General features: G+C 40.6%; 1 protein-coding gene across 5 annotated transcripts in view; it reads left to right on the top strand.

Annotated features, from left to right (window-relative positions):
* JMJD1C (jumonji domain containing 1C) overlaps positions 1–21533 on the top strand; it is a 163884-nt gene that overhangs the window by 55746 nt on the left and 86605 nt on the right. For 2 of the 5 annotated variants that reach the window (XM_051800607.1, XM_051800613.1), the window contains exon 2: positions 1214–1378. In XM_051800607.1, the coding sequence (XP_051656567.1) occupies positions 1214–1378 (165 nt within the window). Of the gene's footprint in view, positions 1–1213; positions 1379–11683; positions 11965–21533 lie in introns of those variants that run through there. The other 3 variants (XM_051800614.1, XM_051800609.1, XM_051800618.1) reach the window with 2 other exon arrangements.

Here is a 21533-nt window from a genome sequence, read left to right as displayed (position 1 = left end):
TCTAGACGAGGAAGTATGCTGCAGGCCTAAAATTAACCAGAGCTAAAAGAGAAGAATATTTCTGTGACAGTGATTTTAAGTTCTCAAAAGCAGATAGAGGAAGAAACTCCAGTTTGAGAAGTTCTCTTGTGTGTGGCAGAGAGCTGAAATTCAGGAAGGTAGGAAAGCATCTTCCCTTCTTCTCCAGTTCCCCACTGACAAGCAGTGATGTCTTTTTGTGTTGCCAGCTGGTTTTTCTTAGGAAATTTCTCATAATTTGGAGAACAACTTATTATGTTGATTTTTTTTAAAAATTTAAAATAAATTCTGTAAGTTTTGAAATGTAACGGTTTTAGAATAGTCATGTTTGGTAAGGTAGGTAGCTTTTGGATAGCTCTGAGTTCCCTCTTCCCTTCCCAAGAGGAGACAAAAGGTTTGGAGGATTTAGCTTGGTGAGTGCAGCTGAGGGGAGGAGGTGTGTTTGTTCACTAAGAATGTGTTGGGGAGGGATAGGGGATAGCCTAAGATCAAATAGTTGCAAACTGGGTCTAAATAAATTTGGCTGGAAACAAAAAGTGGTTGTGGTGTTTTGCTTGTTTGTTTTGGGGTTTGGTTTTGTTTGGTTTTTTTTTTTGTTGGGTGTTGGGGGTTTTTTTGTTGTTTTGGTTTTTTGGGGGTTTTTTTTTGAGTGAGATTCCAGGACGGCAATGGCAGGAAACTTAGCTGCCTCTGTGGGTGCTGTGTTGGGTTTGCTTGTAGTAGCAGAGTCTGCAGGCTCAGGATGTCCTTTCTGGTGCTGTTCCAAATGCCTTTGTTTCCCCCCTGCCCTTAAAACCATTTCTTTGGTTGGTTTGTATTACATGACACGTATTTGAACTGAGAATGAGAATTATTCTTAAAACTTCCTGATGTATAAACAGCTGTATGTATTACTTGAATGCTACTTGTAAATACCTGATGTAATACTTTTCATTAATGAGATAAGATGTTTCATGTTAATGGTAGTGTTCTAGCAAATGTAACTCTCCTCCCTTTAGCACAACTGCACTGCCAAGAGAAATGTCTTCTGTGGTATACAGGTACTGATTATATAATTTCAATACTATAACATTAAAATGCGTAATAAAAGACTCTTACATTAAAGTTTTAAACATGTGCTTTCAAAAGTGCACATAGATACACATGCTGTGTATATGCAATAATGTATATCCTTTCCTTTCCTTAATTTCCTCAGGTATACGTGGAATTTGATGACCTTGAATGGGAAAAACGAGAGTGGGTTAAAGTTTATGAAGATTTTGCAACCTTCTTGGTGGAGTACCAGCTGGTCTGGGCGAAAAGAAAGGACCCAAGCCAGACTCAGGGATCAAAGATCAAACAAATTCAATGGCCTGCATTGGTAAGATACTTGAGCAATTGTATTTACTAACTGTTTTAATCTTTTTGATTCTGTCCTTAGGAAGCTGCCTAGGTTACTCAAGTGGTGGTGGAAAGTGGTGAGCATGGAGTGGGAGGAGGGTAAGGAAAAGAAAATACTAGTAAAGCCATGTTCATGTTGGAGGGGTGGAGTGATGTGACAATAGTCACTCATTTTGCTTTCTGAATCAGGTGAGAGCGCTGCAAAACTGGTCTCTGAGTGACATAACAGAATTAATGTCACTTTACATAGTCAAAGCATCTTACAAATATAAACTTATCAGAAACACATCTTACTGCTCTGGGGAGGATTGAAACCAAGGTGAAAAATAAACCCTTAAGCTTGTGCCTTCTCTGTGGGAGCTGAGGGTATCTGAAATTCAGGTCAGAGTTCAGAAAGATGAGAAAAGATTAATGAAGTAAGTGGTAATTGTTTGCCTGTTTTGTGAGGTGGTGCTTGTGACTCTCCTCCTTGCTGGATTGCTGCCCAAGCATTAAAGCTGTGAGGGAACTGCTGGGAGGTTGTGTGCATTTGTGGCATGTCTTGGGATAAACCTGAGTAATACTCAGGATCTGATGAGATAATCCAATAAGCAATAAACATGTATTCCATTTTTTTCCAAAGAAACTAGTAGTACTGTCAAAGTCCTCAGAAGAGCCATATAGATCTGTGATTTTGGGAACCTACCATATTGGATCATTTGCAATGTGTGGAGTTGGGGAAGATTTCTCACAGACTGGTGGGTAAAAGGGGACTCTAACAAATTTGTCAAAATGGTGAAGGGCAGTCTTAGATATATTTGATATTAAACCTAATATCTGTGACTTCAGTCTTGGGTTTTTAGAAACTTGTGGTCTAATGAATTTAGATGATATTTTTAGATGGTATTTTTTTCCTTCCAGCTTTTGCTTTGTCTGTGTTTCCTTTCAATACCCTTCGTATTCTTGTCTCTGAGCACTGGATGGACTTCTGGAAATGCTGTCATGTGATTATTTTTCTGGAGCTGTGGTTGGAACAGTCATGCTGAAAGGTCATGAAACTGTCTGATCTAGAAAGCCATAGATTTAGGACGGACTTACCTCCTCCTCAGTGAATATTCCTGCATGACTCAGCTTGTCTGTCTGTGCTGATGTACTGGAGCAAAGCAAGCCAAACTTTCTGGATGTACAGGCTGATCCATATGTTTGCTTGTAAAGGCAGGTTTTCTGTTTCATGTTAGTATATCCTTGAGCAAGAATTTTTAGTTTCAGGGAGTCATGTAATTTGCTCTTTGAAGCCACCCATCTCTCCTTGATTGAGATGGGTATTTTAAGACCTGTTAGGAACTTAGAACTTGGTATCTAAGTACTCTGCTCTTTTACATGCTTTTCATCTCACCCTCTAGGATAGAGATCCTTCTTGGGTTTAGGAGGGGTATATTTCTAGTCTGGCTGCTGATCCTGTCCTCAAGTTATAAGTATTAATTTGTCTTAATTTGCTAATGTGTGAAAGTGTTTTAGTCAAACCTTTCTCCCAGTAGACACTTGTATCAAACTTGTGCTGGTCCAGCAGAAGGCAGAAACTTTTTTTTCTTCCATCTTATTCTTTCATTGGTTTTTAGTGTTTACATTCTTGAGGCAGCTGATAGGCGTGAAAAGGAGGATTTGCAAAAGATCTCCCTCCTGCTTTTGCAGTTAAAAAACTGAAATCACAGCAGCTGAAGTGAGGCTCAAATAGCTTGTTGGGTCACAGTTTCCAGATGTTAAAGTTGACAAGTTCTCAGCATTTGTACTTGGCCTGACTGCAGATGTTGTAGCAATTGTTTTCTGAGTCAAACCCTCTAGTCATCCATTCCAGTCAAGTGCAGATACAGGATATTAACTCTAGTTAGAGCAGATGCCTTCCACAGAGAGCCCTCCCAAGGTTCTGCTCTGTATCAATTGCTCCTCTGAGCACACCATGCCTGGGAACAGTGAAGGTGCTCAAATTGCCAGGGAACTTCAGGGTTTTGTTGCCAGACTATCTGAACACTGTGGTGCAGTGGAGGGGATGATCTCTCTGAAGGTGTTCTTTGGTTGTGGGGTGTTTTTTTCCTTTGTTTTCTGAAACAAGACATTAAAAGTGGGAAAGCATGAAAAAAGTGATAAAATTTAATTTGCCAAACAGCAATAGGAATATTTTACTTTTTTGGTGAAATCCCAAGTGTGGATGTGATAATGCACTCATTTTGGAAGAGTTGAGTCTTGCTGTAGTTCTTAAAGGGAATGTCTCAGGCTTCCCCATGCATGTGAACTATACTGAAAAGAAATCATACCAAAATAAAAGTTTCTAGTACACTTTATTTTGGATGCTAATGTAAATGCAGCAAAGCAATATTTAAGTGTATTTTATGTAGTAGTTCTCCCAAATCTTTGCTTTTAGTGGAGTGAATGAAAAGTTCTTATGTTCTGCTTTGATTATGTACTCTGTATTTACTGTGTGGTGTTCAAGCTCAATCAGATGCTGTGGGGCTTTCTGTGGGCAGTTATCAGTCTGGTTAGTATCTGTGTACTTCACAATTTACTGATTGCTTTTATCACTCAACTGTGGGATAGGATGAATCTCCCCTTTATAGATAAAACTTCTAGAATGCAAGTTGGTCACAAATGTTGCTGTTTTAAAATGTCTGAATGCCTGAGGTGTAGCTGTTCCTGAAAGCACAGAATCCACTGACCTTGTGTAACTGTGTTTTAAGATTTTAGGCTCTTTAGTCGGACTTTCCCTCCTGAGAAAGGGAGGAAATCAGAAGTATGGCCTCTTTCTCCTTGTCTAGAAACTGAGTAACAGAAGAGGGGTAGATTATTCCCTGCATTTAGTTTCTCTCATGGTGTTTACCTTAAGTAATGGAGATGATTTACAGATGTCAGTGCAGGAGAAAACTTCCTGGCCAAAGGGGTAGCAAAGGGAAAAACAAAAGTATGGATTTTGAAAACTTAAGCAGTATAGGTAGTGGAAGTGAATGGTGTGCCTTTCCACATCAAGGGATTAAGAAAAGTAGCCCAGATAAGGTGCTGAAAGTGAAGGCATCCCCTCAGGTTGGAAAACAAGCAGGTTTGCGTGTCACAAAGGTACCAAGAGAGGGGAGTGATGGGCTCAAAATGATGGGCTTCGGGGGAATCACCAGTACTGCAAAAATGAGGGAAAATTTGGTTTTTTAATTTCTCAGAAACAACTTTGAAGCAATTCAGGTGATGAATAAAAATTTTTGACCTGCAGGTTGATAAAGAATAGTTGTATTTTAGGGGGAGTAAATTAATCTCCCTGATGTCGAAATAGTTTGGGCACTAGGATATTAGAGATCAGTGATAAAATCGTGCCTATAATATAATTCAGTCTGAAGTCTTAGGAGTATGGTGGTAACTCTGCAGCAGCCAAGAGGGGAGATGGAAGTACATGTGTGGGTAGGGTGACAAATTGGAGCCAAGGTTTTAATGTGGACAGAACAGAATGCTTCTGTGAGCTGTCAGTTTGAATTTAATTACTGTGTCTCTAATTGCATGTTAAAATATCTAGAAATAAAGTGTAGAGGGAGAAAAAGAGAGGACAAAGGATAGAAGCAGCTAGAGACATTTTAGAGAATAACAGAATAACGTGAAAGAAAAGTTTAAAGTGATAGACTAACTAGGAGAGGACACCATGGTAGAAACATAGCTAGCAGTTCACTTTTAGGCACAGGAAGGTGTGGACTGAGTGTCTTTTTCTTAATAATTTTGTTTGGGAAGAGAGTTTTGGAAACTTGAATGATGTGCTTAAATGAAAATTTATTATTGGAGGTTTCCAGGTAGAAATGAAAGAAAGACATTTCACACAAGCATTTTAAGGAGCATGTTCTACCATCCTGGAAGGGAAAGAATAGAAAATGCAGTTATGATTAAAGGAGTTTAAGATGGATAGATTATGGCAAGTTTATACTTTCAGGTATAGGATCTAGGAGAATACAAGAGGTTGGAAAGAAAAGATTTAGAATTGGAAGTAAGGAAAAGTGAATGCATTGAATGGGAGTGCACATGAGAAACTTCTGCAACAAGAAAGGAAGAGGCTGTTGTAGAACAGAGAAGGAAAAATCTTATCTTATTTTGGCCTTTCCCTTCTGGAAGAAACTGGTGGTCTTGTGCAGGGTAAATGTCAAAGGAGGAAACAGCTTGACTCAGTATAATATGCTAAAAACAGGAGTGGGGAATGGTCCATTGAGCTGGCAGGGCAAAGCTGGGTGCCTGGGAGGGTGATGGCTCAGGCTGTTTGCTGCATTCTGCTGGGTATGGCTTGTTTTGTGAAGTATGCCTGTTGAAGTTACCTGTTGTTACACCTGTAAACAAACCAGTGCTGCTTGTGAATTCAGTATGAGTCCATAGATGATAAATAAGAATCTATAGACGATAAATCAGAATCCTTAGATGATAAATCAGAAAAAACCATATTGTTGCTTGAAGGTGAAGACATTGCTTCACTAGCTTTACAGTACTCACCTTGTCCAACCAACAGATTTACCGTGGCATACAGCAAGGACTGGTTCTCCGGCCATTGTGTGTTTCTGAGAAATATATAGATAAAAGCTAAAATACATTTTTATGAGGAGATCCTGAACGTATCTCCTAAGGCAGGAGGAAGGCTGGAGGAGCAACTCGGTCTGCCCCCCCACTGCAGAAAAAAAAGAGCATGTGTCTGTTTGCCTGTTCTCTCTTTCTTGGAATAAGTGAAGTCATTGCTAAAACAGTGGCTTGAGAACAGTCTTTCCTGGGACCCTGTCCAGGGCTCTGCAAGAATATGGGGCTTTAGCCAGGCTTATAGCAAAAACAGGGACAAAGAGTGGATCTTCGCTGGCAATGACTAACTCTTTTCCATTATGAGAATCTGGAGCTGATTTACAGTGGCCAGTGCCAGTGGCACATGTGGGACTGAGGGCCTTCAGCCTGACCATCATGCTAATGAGGAGGTTGTCTTGCAGAAGAATGAGATGAGGTTTGTTCTGGATGGTGGTGGGTGTGTTTGTTCTGGGGGGCTGTGAGTGAGCCCATATGTTCGTGTGTCAGGGCTCTTGGGGCTGAGGTGTAAGAGCAGGTGTGTTTGTGGACATGTGGAAGATAAGACTTGTCCTCTGACCTTATGTAGCCTTTTCCCTCCTCCCTCCCTACCCCTCTGTCCCAGCTGTCAGTGGCAGAATCCTTTTGCTTGACAGCATTTTTGCTTCAGCTACCTTGATTGTACTGGATTATAAAGCACATACTTATAAAGTGCTGGTTTATTGGCATTTGTATCACGATTAAAGAAGAAACTGCACAGATTGAACAACAAGCTTCCACAGGGCTTCCAGGGGTGCCTGAGACAAATCAAATTCTTTATTTTAGGCGTGATAATGGAAAGTAGAACAGGTCCCTTGTTATTCCTGTTTCTGCTGTTATATACTACCACTCTTTCAGTTGCTCAAGGATTTGTTTTCTTCTCTGGATGATCTAAATTTTAACATTTCTGAGTAAGTTACTCTTTTATATGTTGGTCCCACGGATCAGATTGATCCCTGTCAAAGTCAGGAGCTTCTGTAGATACTGCTGATGTTCCCCCTTCATTGCAGCCTGTTCTCTCTCTGCACAATGAAAAATAGAGGTATACACTGTCAGATGCTGTGATTAAGTCCTCAACAGACACTCAAAATACTTAGCAGTACAAAGAAATCAATTCACAAAGGATTACTGTGTGTATGGAAAGTAAGGCAGAGAGAAGACTCAGGCTTCGGTCTCCTGAGTCCTAAAAATAAGTAAAAACTTGAGGATATTTCAAATTTGAGGGGAGGAAGTGCTGTAACTTCCAGGGAAAACAGTCAAAAACTAATAGTGGATTTTTTCAGCTTCTCCATTCCCTGCATCAAAATTGTCGTGCTTGTATACCTTGCTTATATGGGGTAAAGATGAAATATATACAACAGAGGAGAAAGTACTTGGAAGCTGTCAGCTTCTTCGAGGACTTTAGCGCTTGGGGAAGAGAAAATTTAAGCAACTGACTCAGCAGAGCATAAATGACCCGATTTTTGCTGTGTTGTGAAAGACAGCAACATGCAGAAACAGCACTTGGAGATGGTTCAAAGATTACTTTGCTGGAGAGCATGTTACTGTGATATTCCCACAGAACATCAGCTCAGGCAGTACCACATCCCGCCTGTGTACTTTGGCACTTGCCTTTTTTGAACTGCTGCTTACTGGGAGTCACTGCTCTCCCTGCAGCCTTCTAAGGAGAGGCCATTACCTTCCCAGGACATGCCCCAAATGAAGAGCAATAAACTGGAATCTGCCTCCCCAGGTGCTCTGTTGTGAAATACGGGTGTTGTCCTGTGGCTTCCCACTCTGGAAATGAGGGATGGGATGGAAAACCTCACTGCAGTGCTGTTTTCTGTGTTGCCCTGATACTTTCTGTGCACTTCACACTACTGCATTGTTCCAGAGTTTTTTATCTTGAGGTGTTGGCTAATGGCAGGCTTACTTTTAATTTTCTTCCTGTTTAACTTGCACTTAAAAGCAATGGAGACCCTTTTTTGTTTGAAAGGATTTAGTTTGGTAAAAGCGTGCTTCCATATATAAAATAAATTAAGTATTTTTGGTAGTTAAGTGCTGTGCTAAGAATAGTTTTTAATGTCAAATTCATTTATAAAAGTCACAGAATTCCAAGCAAAATGGAGTATTTTCAAGACTTTAAAATAACAGTGAGCACAAGTTATGTTGATCATACTGACCTGGGAGTTACCATTTTGGCAGCTCCTCTAGAGAAAGCTGCTTCCATGTGTCACAGCATCCTGGATGTCTCTGTACTTCAGGTTCTTCCCTGCTGGCAAAGCACCTCTCCTTGTTCTCCAAGGATTGTGCCAGTTAAAAAACTAGGTATTGTTTAGCATCCTCCAGCTGTAACTGAGCAGTGCACCCAGGTGAGTGTGGCTCTGCTCAGCAGTCTGATAGCAGTGAGATGCTGGCCGTGATTTATGAGTCTTTCTGTAAAAGACAGACATAAAGCTTCCTGAGTTTCCATGTTCAAGCTTGGCACTGGAAGCAGAGCAGTTGAAGCTGCAGCTGCAGGGAGCTCAGTGCAGGATAAATGCTTGAATATTGATTTTTATAACTGTTGCTGAAACCTAAATGGGTTTGCTATGTGATTATACTCCAGTCCATGAGATGGGAGTTCTTGTGGGTGTATCTGAACTGCATTCACACTTCAGCTTCAATGTTGACCTGCTGCACAGCTTCTGTGGGTGTAAAAACCAAGAGTCATGCTGGATCTTCTGGACTTGACTGGAAAGTCAGAAATATTTGATTTGGTTTTTTGCAGTAGCATTTATGAGAACAAAATTTTTCCTTGTGCTGAAAAAAACAAAGCTTTGTACCTGTCTATATTTCAATGGGTTAGAAAGATCAGCTCAACTTTGGAGATGCCATGGTGAGTAGGATACAGGCTGGTGGGTGCAGCTGGTTATTTCGGCACAGTTGTTTGGAAATTCATCTTCAGGGCTTGGTCTTTGGAAGATGACTGAATGCCTGCAGTGTCTTTTGTGTGTCTCCATCAGACTCATCACTCACAGTCTATTTGTTGTTATTTATATAAATTATGACTTATGTGTAAAATGTATAGATTTATAATATGTGTATATGCATGTGGGTGTGTATTTATAGGTGTGTGTACATAGAGAGAAACACACATAGACAATATTTTTCTCTATATGTTACAAACATTTAAAAAAGATATCTCCTCACCTATACCTGTTGTGAGTGTGTACAGTGAGGGAGGTATGTCAGCAAGGTGCTTGTCCTCCATCCCAACAGTGTCCAGAATGAGGAAAGCTGTGCCAGAAGAATTCCATCCGCCAGCTCCTGCTCAGTGTTTTCCTTACGATGGCAGGAGGAGCAGCTGGGCTTTACACCTGTCAAATCCACTTGGCAGCTAATTTCGAAAGTCACCCACTGTTCAAATCTCCACTGCTGCTTCTGTGCATTAATGACTTGTCAGCTGTGCAGCACTGCAGCACTGCTCTCTTCATGCTTACTTGAGGAAGATGAGTTATGGAAAGCATAATTTAGAGTTTCTGGTTCTCCTGCCCCAGAATTCCAGCAGTTTCTTCTGGGCTTAATGGTGAAGTCTGTATGAAGTCTCAATATCCAGGTTAATGGCACAGCAGCGTGGAGAACCCACCCCAGATGTGAAGCACGTTTTCTGTAAGAGGGACTTCAGCGGGTTACGTGTGCAGACACAGGGCCTTGTGTGGAAAGTGTGTGTTCTCCTGAGCTCAGACATTGGAGCCCCAGGTGAAATTCATGAAGTGAAAATGTTGCAGTCAGGGCCAGACCCTGCGTTTTTCTGGTTTAGGGTAAAAGTTCTGCATTTTGCAAAGTGCTGAGAATCCGAAGGAAGTGTTTTTGGTGGTACTAAGAAAGCATATTCTTCAGCTCCACCTGGATTTTTGTTACTGACATATAAACAAGGCAGCTGTTGCTTCTAGGGTCTCTCACTGATGCTGAAAGGGACAGTGCTGCTATCTCCCCTTTTTGGTCCTTTGGCTTAAAACCACCTCAATTTGAGTTAGATCCAGAGGCCATGTCCCCTGGGGTGTGTAAACACTCTCATGCTCCCTCCTCCGTTACACAGAAATATTCTTGTAGTTCACCCTAAGCTCTTGTGAACTAAGCAGGGGTATACGTGAGAATGAAGTGCAGTTGTTTATTCCTATTATGCAGTCTGTACTTGATTTGTATTGATCACTTCTGTTTTATTACATATCTTTTTTGTTTCATTTTGCCATTCTGTGCTCTCAGGGCTCTGTGTTTGAAAAAGATTTTGAAATGAGATCTTGATAGTTAGCTGCCATTAACAGAGACTTCTTTTGCTGGCAGATGTTGCAGGCCCTCAATTACACTAAAACAGACTAAATCAAGTACTTGGAGAAAAAAGTTGTCTCCTTTTTTCTTCTTTGTCATAGGTGCTAAAGCATTATAAATGGGCTGTCCATGATATATTTACCATGAGCAATCTCTTTTCATATATGGCAGTTTCTTGAGGACAGGAAATTTCTACAACAACCTCGCACACTACTGGAGTTTTTCTAGCAACAATTTGATGTTTTACTTTTTGGTATGTTTACTTTTTAAATTTGTCTTAACTTCCGTGAAGAAAACTGAACATAGGAAAGAAGTTCAGAAGCAGCCTTTCAGCTTCAGATATTCAACCTGCATGAGGAGAATAGATGGGGTAGAATCTGTGTTTTGTATCTTTAGTGTCGTAACATTTCTGGTAACTTCATTTTTTGACAAAGTAACTATCCTGCATATTTTTTTGAAAAACAAACACTCAAGTAGTAAAGCCCCTTATGTTTCTTGTGCTCATTTAATACAGGTTTTATTTACCTGCCACATCCAGTTGTCTGTGGTGGGTTCCAAATCCCTGCTCTCTGTGCACATGCAGAGCCCAGGGCTCAGAGCATATTGTTTTACCACTTCCTTTCTCGTACCCTTGGATTAACATCCTTCCAGCTGCTGGCCAAATCAGGAAGTTGAGTCAAGAGCTACAAATGGCAAAGGCACTTTCAATGACTTCTTAAAAGAAAAAGCAAAAACTTAAACTGAAGATGTTTGTGTTTCTCTTGGCAATGTGTGTCCTGTTAGGATGATGTCAGTCCTAAACCAATGATGGAACAACACTGAAACCATTTCATTTTTTAAAAATTTATCAGGTATTGAGAAGCCACATTGTCATCTCTGTGGTTTTAGGACACTTCTGGTTTTCTACCATCTGCTGCGTGGAATATTCACGTAAATGGGGGAAGGACATACAGTGAAACTTTGGGTTGTGTTTGGGTGTGTTTCCCTTAACTCATCTGCTCTTCCTTGCAGTAAAACCTGAGGTTACCTCAACGGTGGTTACTGGTAATTCTTTGAGGTATCGTGTCTTATTTAGTGTGTATTGCTCGATGAAAGCGCTGTTACATAGAGTATCTTTAATACTAGACAGTGAATCAGTGTAAAGAACTGAAAATGTAGGGCTACATCAAGTCTTGGGAAAGCAGAACATTTGCAGAACAATATTTGTTAGACTGACTTTGTAAGCAATCAAAATAGGCTCCTATTGATTAGGGAATGGATCTTCGTTTGAAAATAATACCCTTTAGCAGAAATTAATACTTTACTAGAGAAACATGGCAGACACCATCTAACCCTGAGTAAGTCTGACTTCTTATTTACAGACAGGTGAATTATTAACACAATTAACAAGACAGTGTTTATTTTTTGCCTTCTGACTGTCATAGGGTCTATACCAGTCATGGATAGAAGACAGTATTTTAAGCTTTTTGGTCTTTTACTAGCTGCTGTTGTGTTCCATTTTGACTCCTTTATGGAAGAGATTTGCTCCATTAGTTAACCAATTGTTAGAAATTTGCATGAAGCTTCTCAACATTCAGATTTTGAATAGAACTGTGTAAGAAAAAAATGAACTATTCCTATGTGTAATGCATCATCCTGAAAAACTCTTGACCGAGTATTTTAATTTGAAATTTCTCATCAATTTTGAGTCTAAGACATTGGGTAAGTACCTCATTTCTTTTCATAAATGATGCAGAATATATTTCTGTTCATGGCTCTAGTTTCAGATGGCTTTGAAAAATTCTTACATATTTAATTTGAAAGGCTTTGCTGGGATTTTAAATGCATATAATGAATTGCTACAAACAATATTAGTACCATCACAAAAGGAATAAAATACTAATTTGTAGGGCTGACTGAACAGCTGCCTTTGGAATCACTAAAATATTTTACTGAATCCTGAAGTGAGCTGAATTGTACTTCTTACCATTGGTGATGAATTTAGCTATTTTGAAAATATAATAATAAAGCTCTATATTAATATAAATACAGTAAAAATCTGTTTATGAGTTTTATAGATTTTTTTTTTGCATTAATTTTTGCCGTTGAGAATGTAATTGTTTTTTTAGAGAACAATGTTCTATGTATTTTGGTGTATTTGTCTGGAATAGGCTGTATTAGGTCTAACCAGTGTTCTGGTGAGGCTCTGCTCCCAAGCTAAAGCCTCTTGGTTTTGATTCCAGTGTTTCTGTTTGTCATAAAAGATACGCTTTTGCTTACAGTAGTACTTTTACTATTCTAAATTACAGTGCTCTTAGTACTCATAGTACTTTATTCTAAATTATTCATTAAACTCTTTTATTGCTTCCAAATTTAAAACCAACTTCTTTTTCATATCGTGGTTTCCTAAAGTACTACAGAAATGCCAGGGTATATATCTTATGTAGCTACCTGAAGGGATGGTTTGGAGATGCACCAAAACACATCTCCTTCCAGGAATCTTGTTAGCAGCGGGTTGTACACGATTGCAGTGTACGAGGAGAGGTGTCAGCACCTCTGGGGACTACTGCTACAGGACTGCTGGGATCAGATCCTTCCTGAAGTTTGAGACAAGATGCTAATCCTTTTAATCCTGAAGAATGGGCATCACCTCCAGCTTTTGGAGCGTCTCCTTCTGTTCAATTGCTTAGGACAGACCTAATCGATTCTGTTTTACTCCTTGGGTAAGACACATTTACAAGGTCATTTGAGAGCTGGTGATGACCTATTGATCATTTACTGACAAGTAGAGCCATAAGTATTTGGGCAAAGTCATCTTCTAAGACTCAGGGTGTAGTTAATTCATAAGGGGAGAAGAGAAATATTTGGGGCAATTACAGAGAATTGTGGGGGAATTACATTAAGTCAGAGAAGTCTTCTGGAATGGCATCTTCTTGGAAATAACATAAAACTAAAAGAGAACCTCTATAATTTATTTATTAAGAACTGGTGCCTTTATTGATGGTTTTGCACTTTGTAGTAAGATACTGTCCTGTGGAAAAAAAGCAGTTACAGGTTTGAGATTGCATGAGAACTCAAGTAGCAAACTGCCTTCTGTCAGGCACCCCCCAGACAGGCAGAACTGTGTGAACATCCACCGAGTGCCATCAGGTTTGCAGGCAGCAGCAGGATCTGATCAATCAGGACTGACTGGTGCAGTTGTAGCAGAAAAATGTGTTTGACTTGATTTGTAGGTGGAGAGATTGTGGATGATTTTTATAAGCCTGACCAGTATGTGCAGTATAGAGAGAACCTGCTGCTTTTCCTCCACCCCCAAAATGTGGTGAGGCTCTGATGTGTGTCTGAATGTGTAGCAGTTCGTGGTTCCTTTAAAGTGCATAATCTCAGATGAGCTTTTCCTAGGGAAGAATTTGTACAGTTTTCCATATGCTCTCTTATTAACAGTTTTTGTTTTTTTCTGCCCTTTATATGTATAAAACCTCTGTCTTGGCAGTTAATCAGCCTATAGAAGCGCTGTGGTATTCACACTACCGGGTTACGCTGTTGGGGGGCTTGATGGCATTCTTAATTGATCATATGGTTTTTCTATGCCAAGCTGTTTTCCTGTGTTATTATCGAAATACCCAGTGAATTGTGATTAATCATGATTTGGCACAGGCCTCTGAAATTACTGCCACTGCTGTAGAATGTAGATTTCAACATCTTTGGCTGCTGCAATTGCACAATCTTGTAATGACAGACGTACTTGGAGTTCCTTCAATACAAATGACATTATTGGCACACGTAGGATTGTATCCTAGATTATTTATTAGAACAACTACTGTACTTTTTATTGTACCTTTTACCCCTCCCCTTAATATCTAACCTAAGCTTCCTCTCAAAGTGACAAAACGACCTTAAATGCTACAAATGCACATATAAAGTACAAATGAAAGCAGGAAGGGCAACTGTTCCCCACGTCCAGACAGGGAGGTTAATGCTGTTGGATGTCTTTTGGCTGCTCTTGTATCTGCCTGCCTTTTGGGGATGCAGTGTGTGACATCTTACCTACCCGGAACACTGGAAAGCTGGAAGCTGCTCTGTGTCTGCACCATGTCCTTGTGTTATTTTAATCAAATTTTGGGTAGCAGAGGAGACAGACTGGCCTTTTCCCTGGTTTGACAGGACTCTGAACAATCCCTTTTATATATTTATGGTATTTTAGCATATGTTTTAGTATATGTGTTTACACCGAGAACCGATGGGTTGGATTTTTTAATCTGTGTAATTTAACTGTGTAAAGAAAGTACAGGTCTGTTACTTGGCCATGGATGTTTTTGGCATTGTTACACTATAAAAGGTAGTCAATAGCTAGTTATTGTCTGTTGGGGAAATGTTTTTCTTTAACATATATGGACCTTTCTCACTGGTGTTGACCAGGGGCTTAGCACTCATCATTGTGACTTTAAAACTCTAGCTGCAGTTTGCCTTCTTGGTACAGTTTCAGTATAACTCTTTCAACTAATGTAATCCAGATTTTTGTTACTTTCCTTTAGAGCTTGTGTTTGAAATGAAGTAAAAGATCTGTTTATTTTCATAAATGAGAGATGAAGATGGTAGATAACGGGAAAGTCACTGCAAGATTTATAAAACACAATAAATCCTGAATACTGTTATGTTGGCCAGCAACAACATTTTGACTATAAAAAGTAAATGGAGAAAACCCAGTAACTGTTTATATCAAATTTCTTATGGAAAATAAGCCATTAGGCCAAAGCAGATACTCACTTTGCTCTTGTAATTCTGTTTTCAACCATGATCCAAAACTGTGAGGAGCCAAAGAATATAGGTAGTCATGTATGCACATAAAACCAGTAACTTTTGTTTATCAGAAACTGAGGCTTATTTTACATTTCCGAGGTAGGCATGAGAATGTGGGTATGAACTACCCACAAATTAACTGTAATAAGTAAGGCTGATCAGATTGGAGGGTTTTTTTAAAGCAATGTCGTGTTCAAACAGTCTTTCCATCAGAGTAGTGAAAATAAGAAGTTAAAAAAATACATCTCTAAAGTGATTTTCAGTCCTCTAGGTTTTCAACTGTTGGAATTCTTGGCCATTGGTTTTATCCCTTTCTTCAAGTCATTTGTTGTGCACAGAGTTGTTTGTTTTTTTGTAACACAGTGTTTTGGGTGTCCCACATCAAGAGTCTGTAGCCTTGATCCACCTTTACTGAGTCTCCCGACACCCTCCCCCTTCCTCATTGACTTTGATGAGTTCACCAGACCGTATTTCTGTCTCTTCTACCACTCAGACAAAACCTGTGCTCTCTTTGTTCTTTACATTTTACTGCTCATTGAACTGTCCTGCACATTAGTCACCCTCTGAGGGAATGAGCTTGCAAGTGGGAGCACTTGTGGAGTTGGGGAAATAATGTAGTTCCTGACTGTGACCAAGTGATGAAATTCATTAGCAAAAATTCCATCTTCTCCCTGTATATGGAGAAAGGCCAGAGTTTCCACCACATGGACAAGAACTCAGCAGTGCTCTGCTTTGAGATTAACAGGGCAGTTCACAGATCTGATTAATTTTTACAGATTCATGCAAGCAATGATTTGCAGCCTGTTCCTAGTTCTAGGCTCAACTTTCAACCATGAAGGCTGGAATTACGATTTTATTATTGAGAAGTCATTCTCTTGAGTAGTTTTGTGAGAGGAGGTGAGTGAGGTCAGTTGTCATTTTTTATGATCCATAGGCATAGATATAGTAAAGAAGAATTCCCCCCCCCCAATTTGTCTGATTTCCAATTTCGATAAGATTTTAGCAGTCATGCAAAAATTTGGCTATCTGTTGTTCTGTAATTCCTCATTTTTCTACTGGGACTGCTGCTCTGCTGAAAAAGGATTCAGTCACTTCTTCCTTTGCCTCCAGAATGTACTGCTGTGTTTTGAGATAGGAGGTTGTATCTCACTGTTTGAAAGGAGATACTATCAGTAAGAGGAGAGGTGGGAAAGCAGTAGAGTTCTCTACCTGAGCTGCTCCTGTTCAGTTCTAACCTGTGACTGGAACCTGGTTTAATTCTCTGCTACTGTTTGATAACAGTGCAAGCAGCGTTGGTGCTTCTAGAGCTGTATGAGGGGCTTGTGTTGGGATGAAGGCTGCTGGCAGGGGAAAAAAGAGATTTGGGAGTTCATCAGCAAAGAACAGAAAACCTTGGGTGTGAGGGGAATCAGGGAAAGAATCCTGTGTACTTGTTCTATTTACCATTTTTTCAGCTCGTTTTGATTTTTTTCATCCGTTTCCACATCAGCTTTTGTTTGTCTGGATTGAATCTGTTAACACATCAGACTCAGTCTCCAGAAGTTGCTGGCTCACTCTTTGCCCACCAGTACCCAGAATGAGGTATGAACTAAACCACAACTATTTCAGGTAACTGAGGGCCAGAATGTAAGGTCATCATCTTGCAAATCCAGAGAACCGTTGCAGGAGCTCACTGGTGTCAAAAGGGGGAGTCTTTGTTCTCCTTGTTCTTTTCTCTGAAGGTAGCTCAAATGATTTTGCTCTTTCACCAGAGCACACAAATGCTGCTTGCTGATATGAATAGAATCAGAGAGTATCTGGTGGTAGTGGTTGTCTCCATTTTACCTTTGAAAGGAGGATTGTTGCTGCCACAGAAGACTGCAGGTCAGAACAGAACAGGATGAAGTCCAGTAGGTTTTTCCTTTTGCTTTCTTGTGGTGGTGTTTTCATGCTGTCATTTTTGCCATTCTTGGGGGGAAGAATGGGAGAGAATCCCTTGCCTTGAAATTCCAGGTAGTGTGTTGAATAGAGGAGTGACTACTGAAAGGAGTATATGTGTTTGTTTGGGCAGAGTCCCAGCTTACCAGTGATATACAGCTTCCATCAGAGCTCTGGGAAGAAGAACTGAAAGCAGGAAGCCCCCATCACTACTTCTGCATAACAAAGACTGAGGGACTGGGGTGATGGTCACAGGCAGAGCACTGTTATTGTATCACAAATTCTTCACAGTCTAATTCAGGTTTGAGGAATCACTGATCCCCTTTTCTGTGATGCCTACAAATTCCTCACTTCAGACACATGATGTTGAAGGGTTACACTGTCCAGCTTCGTTCTTCTCTTCATCCCTTGTTCTCTTCCTCATTTTGCCAGGTCTTGTGCAAGGATTCATTTAACAAGACATGACTGTAGGGACATCATCTCGCCCAGGCTGGAGATGATTCTCTATGTAATGCAGAGAAAGGTTTTCATTCCCAGCCATACAGCTCTTCTTAAGTGGTTTTAGACAAGGCTAACTAGATTTCTAAGGAAATGCACAGATATATATAACAGTCTTGTGATGAGTTTCTTCCTGTGGCCATAATAGATAAAAAGTCCACACTTCTGCATCCTGTGCCCATAGTGTGGTTTACCAGGGCAGTGTGCAGGACATGCTCTTTAAGGTCAGGTCCAGGGCTCAGAGGACAGACACCTTGTCCTCTACCACCTCCTGATTGCTAGAACTTTGTCTTAAAAACAGGGCTTCTTAGAACTCTTCTCCTTAAAGATTTCTCACTAGTTTCACACCTCCTTTCTCAAAGTGCCCCCTTTGTGGGAACTGTGGTTCCACAGACTGCTGAGAATTCAGCTTCGGTAACCTTTATTTTATAAAGAAATTTGAAACCATAATGACCTAGGCAAAAAAAGTTGGCACGCAAATATAGACACAAGATACCAACGTGCCATTTCTTCCTTTTCTCTTATTCCCTTTACAATTCCTGAGAGCCATTTGGTGTTTATTCATTGTCCTGGATGTCCATCCTCTCTTGTGCTGTTCAGCTATGTTTCCGTGGTGGTGGTACCTGCTTCCTGCAATAGGGTGTGTGCTCCTCTCACAGCTGTGCTCTCCATGTGAGTCAGTCCAAGGACAGTGGAACGAGAGCTTTGTGGTTTCTGTGGTGTGCAGGAGAGACTCTCCTTTACACAATCTTGATTTGCCTCGGAGGACAGGATGTTTGAGTTGTTCACAGCTCCCTTTTTGTGAATGCCATGTTGCAGTATTGTCTGTACGTGGTCAGTCACAGCAGTTCACAGGACACACAGTATGCAGCTGCCTCCAGAAAATGCTTCTTTGAAGTGATGAAGGGCACATTTGGATGAGACAGCTCATGTTCAGTCACCTGACAAGGGTGCAGTCTCCATGGCTGAAAAGCAGCCCTTTCCTATGTCTGCTGCTGTGCCTTCAGCTTTGTCTGGCTGCTAAGGAAGGTGCTTGAGGCCCCTCAGTGAAAAGAAGTGGGCTGTGGCTGGTTGAACAACTCTGTCTGTCTCCCTGTCCCAGTGCAGCTGGAGAGGCTGGCAGAGACTTTCACTGGCTGTGAGTCATGGCTGTGCTGGGATGCTCTCAGGTATGCCAGGATGGGAGATGACTCCTCACAGAATCCCATTCCAGGCTGGTGGTGCAATCCTCAACGTGCTGTACTCTGACACATCACAGGAATGAACTGAGTCTCCAAGAGGAGCATTCCCTGGAACTTCTCAGAGCTTAAGTATTACCAGAACCTGTCCTGCTCCTGTGATGCTGAACACGATGTTAAAGCCTCTTATTCATCTTCAGTTTGAGAGAGAAAGGATCATTATTTGGATGAGAGGAGAATAAGTTACTTGATGAGTGTAAGTGACTCTTAGAAGTACATTATGAAGATTAAATACTGACAGTTTATGTGTTTTTAGTGGCAAAACCGTTGTAAGTTGATATTTATTACATTATGCAGGTTGTCCTAATTTGCAAAGTTCTTATTAATTGTAGAAAGAGAAAGAGGCAGGAAAAGGCTCAGTGAGCTAAATGCCAAAACAGCATGAGGACTTAACACAAATTGAGTTTATGGAGACCAAGCTGGGGAAAGCGATAAAAAAAAAAGAGAGGTACACAGACATATAAATAAATGGATATTTCTATTTATCAGGTCATGGAGTACTAAAGACTTATATGTATTGGTCATACAGGTGACATCATCCTTTAATGATGACTGACTTTTTGTGAAGAAATGAGTTCTAAATTTATATTCGTGGGTTATGGTATGGATCTCAAGTATCACTGGAGAAAATTGTTGTAGCCACACATAATTATTTGCTGATCTCCTTATTAATAACAATCCCAAAATAGATTTTCTGGCCTGGTTATTTATTGCTTTTCCAGACACTCCCCCCATATCACTGAAAACTGAAAGTTAAACTCCTTTCTAGTGAAACCTTTAAAGTCTAGACAGCAAGATCGATTCTTCTAGTTTGAGAGTCTGCATTATGCCATAGGAAGAGACTAATTCATCATACATAAATATATCAGCAGATACTCACAGATTTGTTCTTTCTTGAAGAAAAAAATATATTGAGTTAGGAAATGCTGCTCTCTCTGGACTACAGTATTCTCTTGAAAAATACTGCAAGTGATAGGTAAGCCTGTAGCAGCTATTTAGAGGGTGGTAATGAGCAGTGGAAATTCATACATTTTTCATGACTTGTTTCCAGCACTGTAGGTTAATGGAGTCAATAGTGTCTCTTTATTGTAGAACCACATCCTGTCTGGTTGAAAAGGATGGGATTATTAGCCAAGTCTGTCTCTCTCTGCGACTTTTTTGTCAAGACAGGAACTGCTTCATGCCATGCTGTCTGGCAGCATTGCTCAAAAGCTCTTCTGTCACATGTCCTCCTTTCTTCCAAAGGCATTGGCTCCTTTTCTGAGGGGCAGAGATGAATGTTAGATTCTATGAAATCTGAAGGTGTTTTTTGGATGTGGTTTTAATGACTTTTGATGTCAGTGCTTCCACCACAGTCTGCTAATTAATGACCAGTTGATGCAAAACACTGGCATATATTTCCCTGACTTTGGTGTCAGGCATCTCTGATGTTTCTTTTGGGTGCTTATATGGTCAAACCGACTGTGTGTTTGTGGTAAATTTGTAACATCCTCACTGAGGTTGAAGGGCAAGTCGCTATACGCAGAATTATTCTCAGTTATTTGCATGTAATATTCAAAGAAGAGCAGACTTAGAATTTACTGTCTGCTAATGTTGATCTGTTCTTTTGATTTTGGCAATGCGCTGTGTATGAATCATATTTAATGGCACAGAGAAGGCACCATGCTCTGCGAGGGAATGAGGCCGTGTTGCATCTGTTTGAGTCAGCAGCCACCGTGTTCTGCTGCAGCTCTGGTCGGAACAGTCCGGAGGTTATTTGAGGGTACAGTGAGTCACAGCAGAGCCTCTCCACTGATCACTGCTCTGCAGGGGGACAGGCAGCCCTAGCACAAACTCTGGCTGGAAGAAAATCATTTAAAATCAAAAAAACAAAGTGCGGTGGCTTGAAAAGAAAAAGACTTCTGATTATATGAGGGGGAAATGCTATAATCTAAGTAAGTAATATTTCTGGGTATCGAGGGTCTGCAGGTAGAAAGATTTCCTTAACGTGCCTATTCCATTTCTATAGAACTTGCACTTTCTTTATATAAAAGCAAATCTGGCTGATAGATCCCTAATACTGTGAATGAATTTACTGCTTGAGCTGAGTAAATAGTTCATTAAACATAAGGCCAGGATTTTGTAAAAAGCATGAGTATGAAATGAATTATGAAATCACCTCTGGTTGCAGCCACCTCTGCTGTACAAATCTGTAAGTAACAGTGTGAGTACTGGTTCATCCCTGTTTCACAGCACCATTACAGCAAAGCTGATGAGCAGCTGAAGCGAGAAGTACTGTAATTCCTCTTGCTGAGGTGGTGAGAGAGCAGAAAGCAGAAAGAGGCCAACTGGGATTGACCATAAAAAGCATACTTCCTTTCAGAACTAAAAATAAAACCTGTGAATCCTGAGTACCAAAGCTTGTCTACCAGATAATTATGACGCTCATTTACATAGTCTTTTATCTCCTTCTAGGCACTGGTCTGAACAGTCTTCTGTTAAAAACTGTTCCAGCCTCTGTGGTTGCCTTGCAGCACAGGTTTTCGGGCTGCCGAACTCAAAAGGCATCTGACGACTTAGGTTGGTTTTAAGCAAGGTCTTGTGGGTTTGCGTTGTGTGGCAGCCTGCCAGGGATCCTGGGAGCAACTGAGCTCTGAGCAGCACAGCACTTCGGATTCAGCTGTGGAAGCTGAAGAAGATCCTCATCCCGGGCTGTCATTTTGTTTTAGAAGAGAGATTGTGGAAGAGTGGGTGAATCCATGCAGTTCCAGACAGGGGCCCCCTTGCCTGCTGCTCTTTCATTCAGTTCATTTGGTTAGGAAGTGAAATACAGAAGTTCCTCTTAGCCTGGTGAGCTCT

This window comes from Manacus candei, unplaced genomic scaffold, assembly GCF_025592945.1.
Source record: "Manacus candei isolate 608988 ecotype Guabito, Panama unplaced genomic scaffold, ASM2559294v1 h1tg000050l, whole genome shotgun sequence".
Classification (NCBI taxonomy): Eukaryota; Metazoa; Chordata; class Aves; order Passeriformes; family Pipridae; genus Manacus; species Manacus candei.
This window is presented reverse-complemented; position numbering and strand designations above follow the sequence as displayed.